Source organism: Hydra vulgaris, chromosome 12 (genome assembly GCF_038396675.1).
Source record: "Hydra vulgaris chromosome 12, alternate assembly HydraT2T_AEP".
Taxonomy (NCBI): domain Eukaryota; kingdom Metazoa; phylum Cnidaria; class Hydrozoa; order Anthoathecata; family Hydridae; genus Hydra; species Hydra vulgaris.
This window is the reverse complement of record NC_088931.1, coordinates 26,495,418-26,506,428: the sequence shown is the minus strand read 5'-3', so window position 1 is coordinate 26,506,428 and position 11,011 is coordinate 26,495,418. Positions and strand designations below refer to the sequence as shown.

The 11,011-nt window shown below is 28.0% G+C and overlaps 1 protein-coding gene across 2 annotated transcripts in view; it reads left to right on the top strand.

Annotated features, from left to right (window-relative positions):
* LOC100215845 (alpha-L-fucosidase) overlaps positions 1–10,764 on the top strand; it is a 52,562-nt gene extending 41,798 nt beyond the window's left edge. For both annotated transcript variants that reach the window (XM_065812733.1, XM_065812734.1), the window contains exons 5-9: positions 2,867–3,000; positions 3,736–3,836; positions 4,489–4,621; positions 4,873–5,043; positions 9,471–10,764. In XM_065812733.1, coding sequence (XP_065668805.1) covers positions 2,867–3,000; positions 3,736–3,836; positions 4,489–4,621; positions 4,873–5,043; positions 9,471–9,714 — 783 coding nt within the window. In that variant the 3' untranslated portion in view covers positions 9,715–10,764. The remainder of the gene's footprint in view (positions 1–2,866; positions 3,001–3,735; positions 3,837–4,488; positions 4,622–4,872; positions 5,044–9,470) is intronic.
* Positions 10,765–11,011: the final 247 nt, after the last annotated feature.

Below are 11,011 nucleotides of genomic sequence, written 5' to 3'. Positions count from 1 at the left end.
AAAGACATACTAGTTGTGCAACATGAACAGTTAGCTGTGCTTGTGTCGGGTGCTCCAGAATACAGTGAGGGAAAATTGCTTGGTGTTCCTGTTCTCGTTGATTCGAAAGGAGAGACTCAAGCAAATGCAACATTAGATCTCCTAGAAGCTTGGGATCTAAGCGACAATGTTGTGGCATTGGTATTTGATACCACTGCCGGTAATAGTGGCATCCACAATGGTGCTGCTAAATTGATTGAAAAAAACTTAGGTCGAAAACTTCTCTATCTTGCCTGTCGACATCACATTTTTGAAATCTTTGTTGGGGCAGTTTGGAAGAAATTATTTGGAAACATTTTTGGTCCAGAGAATAAATTCTTTGCTGAATTTAAAACTGCTTGGCCAGCATTGGATAAACAGTTGCCAATCGAAACTTTAGCTGTTGAAGGCACCTGGTTGCAAAACCTCAAAGAACAGACCATACAGCATTTGACACATCTACTTGCTAAGGAAGATGCTACAACATTTCCAAGATATGACTATCGTGAATGTGCTGAGAACACACTGATCATCTTTGGGCAAACTCCACCGCTGGGTGTACAATTTTTTTAAACCAGGAGCTATCCACCAAGCTCGATGGATGGCATGTAACATTTATGTGAACAAAATGTTCATGTTTTCTAAACAATTGCCTTATGATCAGAGGATGACGACCAAACTTTTTAGAATGAACAGATATCTTTCTCTTTTCCACACACCAGCATGGACAAAAGCTAGCATTGGTGCTGATGCACCTATGAATGACCTGCAATTCATCCACGACATGATGGACTACAAAGAAATAGACAAGGAAGTTGCTGATGTCATTCTTTCTAAAATAACCAATTACCGATGGTATTTGACAGAAGAGGTAGTACCATTTGCTTTCTTCAGCAAACATGTTAATTCCACTGTGAAAAAAGATATGGCAGCCAAACTCTTGGAAATTCCAGTACCCGAAAATTTTTGTCTTGGTTAGCCAGTTTTTAATCAAATCACTCGTCAAACAGGTTTATCAAATCTTCTGGGACCTGAATCTCACTCATTGTTCAGCATTCTTGGCATCAATACAGATTGGCTTGCTAAACTAATTGAACAGTGGGCAGAGCAACCAGGATACAGCTGAAAAATTTGTTCGTACGGTAAAAGTTGTAAATGATACCGCAGAAAGAGGAGTTAAACTGATTTCAGAATTTGCCACCATCATAACCAGTGATCCAGAACAAAGAGAATGGTTGCTGCAGGGCGTTGAAAATTACAGGCAGCAATGTCCTGATTTTGGCAAAAAAAACTCTTGGACAATGAAACAACATTAATAACATTCAGAAAAACAGTCTTAATTTTAGTTTTGGGGTTCCCGTCTAATACTTTGGCTATAACTGTTAACCAAAAATGCAGAACTAGCTTTGTTAAACTGGATAATTTAACATATATTATGCAAGCTGGTTTTATTTGGCTTGATTTCTGTGATTTAATTTCTAAATACTTGAAAAATCAGATTCACAATAATTATTTCTCTGTGTTTTAACTAAAAAAGATACTGTTTTAAACAGGAAATTGGGGCTTGTCTTTAGGGGCTCTGAGGGAGCTCTAGAATAGTTATTAAAATTTGATAATAAAATTTTTTACATTATACACAAACACTAGAATGGGAAAAAATTCAATTTAGGTGGTTTTGAAAATTTTTTGCATAGTGGACACCCCTAATATATATATATATATATACATATATATATATATATATATATATATATATATATATATATATATATATATATATATATATATATATATATATATATATATATATATATATATATATATATATATATATATATATATATATATATATATATATATATAGAACAAAAATAGGAGACAAAAGGAGGATACAGACAAACTTCAGAAGAAGGTTTGTCTGCATCCTTTTTCTCTCAAGTGTTCTATCAATCAGCTGCAAACAAATCAGCTCCCCAACTCTATTAATCTGTTTTGATATACACAATTTATCAAATTTCCTTGGTCTTTGAAGTTCAAATCTACTAAACTGATCTTATCTGCAAAATATCTTTTGCAAAAGTAAATTTTGTTAACACCCTATTGCCATACAACTATTGATGCCACACATCCATTAAAGGAGAAGCAACCTTCGCATGTTTTTTTTCTTTTTATGGATGTGTATCATTAATTAATCAAACAAAGCTAGTTTAGGCTTCACCAAGATGCGGAAAAAGTTCATTTAGGAGAGCAGTTTATTTTATAATTAGATTTATTAGGTGAAATTAAAGATTCACATAACAAAAATGCAAAAGGTTAGAAAAAAAAACACAAGATATCTTCAGTGAAATTAAAGATACAGGCAATAATGCAACAGTTTCAAGTATTAAGGTAGAATTTTGATTTGTGTTTTTTTATTTTATACCCACTCAAATAGTCTTTTTTGTTTTTAATTTTCTACTGTAGAATGCTATTGTTACAGCTGAAAAATTACAAACACAGTTGTTTTTGTATTGAGATGTTTTGTTGTTTATGAGATTTTACTTAAACTAAGTGTGTTTATTGTTTCATATTTTGACTTAAACCATGTGTCTTCTTTGTTTCACTTTGGCACTCCTGATTCCTGTTTATGAAGAGACAATGTATGCAAAATATTAGCCAATAAAGGACATTTAAACAGTTTTAGATAAACAAGAAATCTTTGAACTAAACCTTGCATACTTTCTCCTTTAAATTGTTTTTTGATGTATTATCTGTCTTTCAAAGTTTTTGTTTTGAGTTTTAGAGAATTTAGAAAAATAAAAAAAGTTTAATCAGTTTATTTATTTTTTCAACTTTTTCATTGCTATAGGATATTTTGTTACCACAAATGTATGATCATGTCTTGAGCTACCAACCAGAGTATATATGGTCTGATGGAGATTGGGAAGCAAATTATACCTATTGGAAAAGCGAAGAGTTTCTTGCTTGGTTATATAATGACAGGTGTGATGTCTAATTATTTATAATTAGAATGCAGTTCAAAACCACCACATTTTAAAACAACCACAGGTCAAAATAACCACATTTTGGCTCTAATAATACAAAATAATGTCAATATCACAAATAAATTAATTTGAATAAAAAGTCAATTTATATTAATCTATTCTAATTTCTGTATAATTTCACTAATGATGTTTCATGTAGAGAAAATTTTTTTTTTTCTACTTATACTTGTACTTATTAACACAAGTTTTTTAAAAAATTTGCTTTTAATCTTTTTTTTTAATTTTGGTTTAAAAAATCATGTTTTTTTTTTTATTTAAAAATAAATAAATTAAGTTGTATTTGAGATTAAAGACTTTTTTCTAATAAATTAAAACCAAAATTTGATTTTAATTTTTTTTTTGAATTCAATAATGAAATTTTTTTGAAATATATTTCTATCCTTTTTTGTTTGTGTTTATGTATCTTTTTTTTTAATTTTAATTTCTCAAAAGCATATGCTTTTCCTTATGCACACTGGTTTTTTCAGAAACTTGTTTTGAATAGTATAAAAACAATAGGTTAGATTACAAATGGTAATTAATTACTTATGTTAGTTTCTCGTATATATTGAATTACTAATGATAGTTTATGCAATTACTTAGGTTAGTTTCTAATATACATTGAATTAAAGTTTATTATTTTTTTATTTGGTTTATTTATTTGTTTTGTTTACTGGATTTCTTTTTATGACAGTCCAGTTCGAGATACTGTTGTGGTGAATGACAGATGGGGAATAGGTACTAATTGTAAACATGGTGATATTAAAACTTGTGGAATTGATCGTTTTAACCCACGTGAGTACTTTTATCAGTATTTTCTGTCTAAAAATTTATTTTCAATATTTATATGTTAGGCCTAAAAATTTTATTTCAATGTTTCCAATATTAATAATAAACCTGTTGTATCAAAATTGACACTACAAAAGCAAACATCTCAACCAGCATTTAAAATATCCTCTGCATGCTTTTTTACAACCTACGCATCTTTTTTTTTCATCGGTTCAACAAGATTGTTGTAAATTTTAGTTGGAACTATTCTCCAAACGGTATCTATTTCTTGCACTTTGTTTTTTATGGATCTTACTTAGACCTTGACTAATTCTTTGTCCATTTAAGTCAAACAGATTCAATTGAAATCAAATTTGGAAATCAAAAACTGGCCAGGGCTATAAATCTACTTTGGTTTCTTTTATCCATGCTTTAGCAGATGAACTGTGTGAGCAGGTGTAATATCCAATATCTTGTTGAAACTTCCACTGTTCGTTTTGATCAATTAGCGTGTCTACTAATAAAAGTTCTCAAGCAGCTCTATTTGTTGGTGTGTTGGTTAATTTGGCCTGTATGAGTGTTACAAGCACTTACTCTTATTTAATTACAAGATAAAAATTTAAATATATCAATTTTTGATTATCTTTGTTTTTTCACTAATAGAGAATTTTTATTCTAGATAAACTTCAAAACTTTAAATGGGAAAATGCAATGACTTTAGATCGATATTCTTGGGGATTTCGAAGAAATGCTGTTTTATCAGATTATTTAACAATCAATGAGTTGTTGCAAACTCTTGTTGAAACGGTTAGGTATAAAGTAACTTATAGTAAAATTAAAATATTACTAGACCTTTATATTATTAACATTTATTAATATACAGATATATAGTTGATTATTGCATATGGTTCTCTTGTAAAGTAGGTGCTATACCTGTTGTCATTTTTTTTTTAATGATGTATTTATTTGTTAATTTTATTTTTTAGATATGTTTTGAATATCAATTTAATAATTAATTTTAATTTTATGAATGTTTTAATATTAATAAAATAAATACTTCTAGCTATGGCGGCAATCTAGTTGTGAATATTGGACCAACGGCAGATGGTCGTATTGTTCCAATATTTCAAGAAAGATTGTTACAAATGGGTAGTTGGTTAAAAGTCAATGGTGAAGCTATATATGAATCTAAAATTTGGAGAGTACAAAATGATACATCAGCTGAGCGAACATGGTTTGTATATTTTTTTACACATGTTTTCAAACTAAGGGTTTTTACAAATAATATCATACCAAATATTAATGAAGGATAATTTTTTAATCTTATAGATTAAAAAAAAAGAAGTTTTACAACTATTGCTGTTATAAATTATTTTAATATGGGAGTTTTATTAAAAATAATTTAAATTTAGGATCAGTTCATAATATTTCAACCAATGACCTATGGGACATTTCTACATTGATTTCATCAATGTGTGTGTGTAGTGTGCTGTATGTAATAGGGCTCTACTTTTTGAAGCATGGTTGATAGAGTTATGGGTTCAAGTCCTCCTTAAGAAGATTTTTTTTTGAATTTCGATGTTTTATTTCTAGGAGGTCACTCGTACAAATAATGTTCTCATTACATTGTCGCTCACATCATTCATCATTGTTGCTCACATTATCTTAAGTTCCTTTAATTTTTCTCTTCATGGTTATATTAATGTAGTCCTGTGAATATGTTAGGTTCCTAATTTTGAGGCGCAGCTATCTGGGTTATTATTATTATTATTATTATTATTATTATTATTATTATTATTAAATTGAAAACTGTAGCGTAAAAAATACATGGAAAGTAATAACATAAGAGATTACTTTATAACAGTTAAAGTTTCTTTTATCTTTTTTATCAATATTGTTTTTAAAAGAGTTAATCGTTTTCACATTAACAGTTTCATAATCTAAAGTGTTCCAATTATTACAGACTCGATTTATGAAAAAGTTATGCCTTCCGTTACATTTTGGAGTGTATTCCCTTGAGAATCTAAAGTTGTGGTTTCTGCTTTTTTTTCCGTCTAATATTCTGTTGGTTATAAAATTTATTGGTTTTTGTAATGGAATTTGGTTGCAGCCATATATATTGTTCTATACATTTGTATAAGGTCTCCGCGAGTTCTTCTTTTCTCTAACGATTCCAGGTTAAAAACTTTTGCTGGTTCAATATTTTTTAATTTTGATGTTTTTTCAACATCAAAGTTAAAAAAAAACACTGAACACTGTTTAATAATAATATTGCAACATAACAATAACAATGCTAGATAACAATAATTCGCAGTGTTAAATACCGTAACATTGTAAAGACTAAAAAGTAGAAAATAAAATATAACAAAAACATTTGCTAAAATATATCTTTTTTTTTTATAACTAAAAAGTGGAAAATAAACTTTTTAATTTAAATTTAATAGTTTAGTTAACTAAAGGTTGACAGGTCTGTTTCGAATCTTGTGCAGACCTGCCGGCCCATGTGAAGGTAATAACCAATTTTAAGTTGTTTTTTTTAAAAGAAAAATATGGTTAGTTCATGGGCGTCGATATGATTTTTTGATGTTTCAGATAGGACACTTTCACACATTGTGCATAGTCCAAACTTAAGTATGTTCATACCTATGCCAAATGAGATGGCCTTGGAAAAATTTGGGATGGCGGAGGCCTGGGAACAAAAAAGCCCTAAAATGCTGGCTCCCCCTTCCCAAAACGTGAGGGCACTAATGTAGTAAAATTTTCAACTTTACTATCCTAAACTAAATTAAAATTTATCAATAGATTTAAAGTTTTGTTGAAAAATATTGTAAATTACTGAAGTTATGACTATTTAAAGTTTACACCCCCCTCATTGGGGGGGGGTCTGAAAATTTGCATGGTCATAACTTTTGTAATTTTCAACTTTTTTTTACAAAATTTAAAATCTATCAATAAATTTTAATTTAGTTTAGGATAGCAAAGTTGAAAATTTTAATACATTAGTGCTCTCACGTTTGGGCAGTGGGGGCTAGCGTTTTAGGGCTTTTTTTTGTTCCCAGGTCCTGCCATCCCAAATTTTTGCTAGGCCATCTCATTTGGCATAAGTATGAACATACTTAAGTTTGGACTATGCATAATGTGTGGAAGTGTTTTATCTGAAACATCAAAAATTCATGTTGACGCCCGTGGGTTGGTTGTCCCCTCCTTGATCTGCACTTTAAACTGGATAGAGGCACAAATAAAAGAACAGTAACTTGGTGCTCTGCATTATTGTTTAAATGTGAAACTCAAATAGTATTTTTAGTTAATCTTAAAACTGCAATTTTAATCAAACCATAAAAATATTAATTTAATGTTTTGCTTAAATAAATTACTTTTTATAAAGTATAAATGTTTCAATTTGGAAAAATGGATAGTTAGATTTTATTTAAAGATACAATGATTTAATAAATTTTACCTTGCAAATCCTTTTCTATACAATATTCATTAAATAGCACTTTTACATCACAAAATTATTTTTATCATTTGACAAATCTATCTGATAGTGTTTATAAGGCTATAATTTCTAAGCCATTTCACTTGGAAATCTGAAGTTTGCAAATTTGCAGATAATGTAGATAATGTAAAAATCAAGAAAATTAAAAACTCTCAATTTTTTTTTCTAATTGGTTGAAATATAATTTACCTAATCCTTTATTAATTGATTGCATATTTACAGTTATGTATCATGCCTTATTGCAATAATTATATGTTAATTTAAATTTTCTTTTCTAAAATTCTAATTAAAGTTGTATTGAACCTCAAATTCTGGTTTATGTACCGGTTGCTGTAAAGTTCTTAAATTTTTAAATTTTTATCGTCTGTAACAGATTACCTAGAAGCATGACTGTTATTCCGTTTCCAGATGTTTTTGATCCAGTGTCAGCTGGGTCATGTCCAAGATTTATTTAATTGATTCTTAACTCTGCCATCATACTCATTGTGTAGTTTATTGCTATTTAGCTTTCAAAAAATAACTGACCCTGGTAGTCAACTATCTTATAAATTTATTAACATCACTTATCAAGCAAGTCTTAAAAAAATTTGAAAACATTTACAAAAGCTAGATTTAGAATGTCTGTTCATAAATATATGTGTCATTTATTATATATGTCATATTAATGAACATACCTGGATGCACACTGACATTCCTGTTTCAAATAAACTAAATAAGCCTAATATAAAAAGAAGCAAATTTAAAAAAAAAAATCAGACTAAATGAAAAAGAAAACTTCATACCGAAAGTAATGAAAGTAAAACAAAAGTTTATTAAACAGCAATAATACAAAAAATACATTACAAAAACCTTTTTTCGATGAATTGTTTTGAAATTTCAAAACTCAAGAATAATGGAATTAAGTAGTTTTATGTTTTAAAAATTAAAAAAACATTAAGTCTCAGTAAACAAATGACATTTTTGTTTTATGTTTTTTTTTCTTCTTAAATTTTTATTAATTAAAATCTATTTAAATAAAAAAAAAATAATTATAAATTATAATAATAAAAAAAATATTTGCTACTATGTCCCATTGGATTAGAGTGAAAAATAATGACATGCATTTAGTAAATATTCCTGACAGATTTTTAAGATCTTTAAGATGGATGTATGCTCTCCCTTATGCCTCTTTGGTTTTGTAATTGTCTCCCATATACATCATTGTGCCACTATTTTTTTATGAGTTTTAAGTTGATTGAGCATTTAAAACCTATGGCGGATTGACACATTTTTGGCACAAATGGTTGTTTTTTTTGTAGTTTTTTATTAAAATTTTTTATTAAACCAAAAACACAAATGGTGTTTTTGGTTTAATAAAATTTTCGAAACTTTTTTGATACTGGATAAAATTGTTTTATTTGTTAGGTAAATCTTTTATTGTTTTTTAAGCCATTTTTAATCTTTTTTTTTTTTTTTGTATACAGTTTTGTAAACAAACAAACAAAAAGTTACATTTTAAAAATTGTATTGCACAATTAAGTTTTGATCTAAAAAATCTTTCAGCCTGAAAATGTTTTACTATATGAGATTTGTTCAGTTGTTTAAATATAGTTTATTTGTCTACCATTTAGTTTAAATTGTAGGTTACCAACAGTAAAACTGATAGAGGTATCGTAACCAAGAGCCTACTTTTTAAGTCTCAGTCTACAAAAGTAGACTCGCAGACTAAGACTTGAAATGAAAAATTGAAATGAAATAAAAAGCAAGATTTCAAGACAATTTGAGTCTATGTGTGTGAGTTTTTGTGATCCTTAGTCTATGTATTATAACTATGCGTGTCTCTGCGTGTGAATCTATGTGAGCCTCAGTCTATGCGTCATATTCATGTAAATATCCATGTGTGAGTCTATGTGAGCCTCATTCTAGGTGTCAGAAAGCTAAGATTTAATTTATATTACATACACACATGTGTATGTATGTCATGTGAATCTTTGTGAGAAACCTTTTTTGTGTGTTTAATATTTTTAGTGGTTTATACAAAATATTTGATTTCTAAAAAGTGATTGATTCATATTTTGTAAATAACACTATGATTAACATATAACAGCTAAAATTATTTTTATTAAATAATATTAAAAAACAAAATAAAATTTATTTAAACGACTGCTTGTTGAAAAAAAATATAGGTTTACACAAAAGTCGTCAGATGTTTATGCAATTATATTGGACTGGCCTACCGATGGATATGTTCGACTTTACAACCCAATCCCTACTTATAAAACTGTTGTTACGCTGCTAGGCATGAATGAGAAGTTAGATTGGAAATTAATGTTTTATAAACAAGGACTAATCATTGATGTCCGTTCAATAACACATTCTCAGCTACCCTGTCAATGGGCTTGGACTTTTAAGTTGGTTGGCGTAAATTAATTTTTTTTAATACAATTAAAAACTTAACACATTGGAATTTCTATTAATGGAAAAAAAAAAAACTTTTATATGATTAACGTATTTCAATGGTTGCGTATTTATACGATTAACGAAATTCACTTTTCACGTAATTTTTATGTTGTTTTGTTATATTAATGTTACTAGTGCTTTTGTTTTATACTATTTTTTAATTAGTTTTCACAGTAATTTTTCATTACAAATTTATTTTTAGATTTTTTCTCATGATTTAATAACTGTGTTTTTAAATTTTATTATAGGGAAAGTGGGGGACTATTGTGTTTCTTTTTTCTTTGATTCATTTTTTTTAAAACTAATGTCATATACATTTCATCACTTTTTTAGCCTACACAAACCATTTGTTTTGATGCAGTTTTACACGAAACATTTGTTTTAATGCAGTTTATAAATAATTATCATAATTACAATTTCTAGTTTCGTTATTTTTTATTTAATTATTATTCGGTAAGAGGAACGATGTACAAATATGGACAATGCATATGTCAGAACTTTAAGTTTAACTTTTCTCAAGCTAAAAATTCAGTTTTATAGATTTTATATCATCACAAAAAAAAAAGTTTATGGAGATTCAGAAACAAAATTTCAACAGAAAAAATGTGATTACTTATAATAGTATATGCTAACATAAGAATCGATAACTTATTCATCGAACCTTAGTTGAATGCAAAGTAAAAAAACAAATGTTGTTTAATGCATTAGACGCCATGTTTTGTGTTGACGTCATATGTTTGTGTTCCATGTATTAGGCGCCATATCTATTTCGTGTTTTGTTTTTTTGCTCTCTTAAATATTTTATCTTACGCATTAACACATTAATTTAATCTTTTTCTACCGAATCGTATACTTGTTGTATTTAGGTGTTTATTTTAGTTAATTAAATTTATGAATGTACGCGGTGCCCCACTTTTCCCTACATTAAACGTTATTAAATACGTGAGAGTTTTTATTTAGTTGTTACTTTTAAAATGGTTGTAATTTTTTATACAAATTTTTAATAAAGTTTTTTTAGCACATTGTTAAAATTATCCAAATAAGTTTGGTTTTTCACGTTTTCAAAAAAAATCTATTAATCAGTTATTTTATTCATAACCTGATTATTTATGATTCCCGTCCTTAAATTCAAACTACTTTTGTTTCCTTAAATTAAAATTATCTTTTATTTGGAAACTTATTTTTATGATTTTCTATGCAGGATTCCCATATTTTAATCTTATGTAGGAGAGTGCAGTGCTAAATTAGTCAAAATTAAAACTTTTAT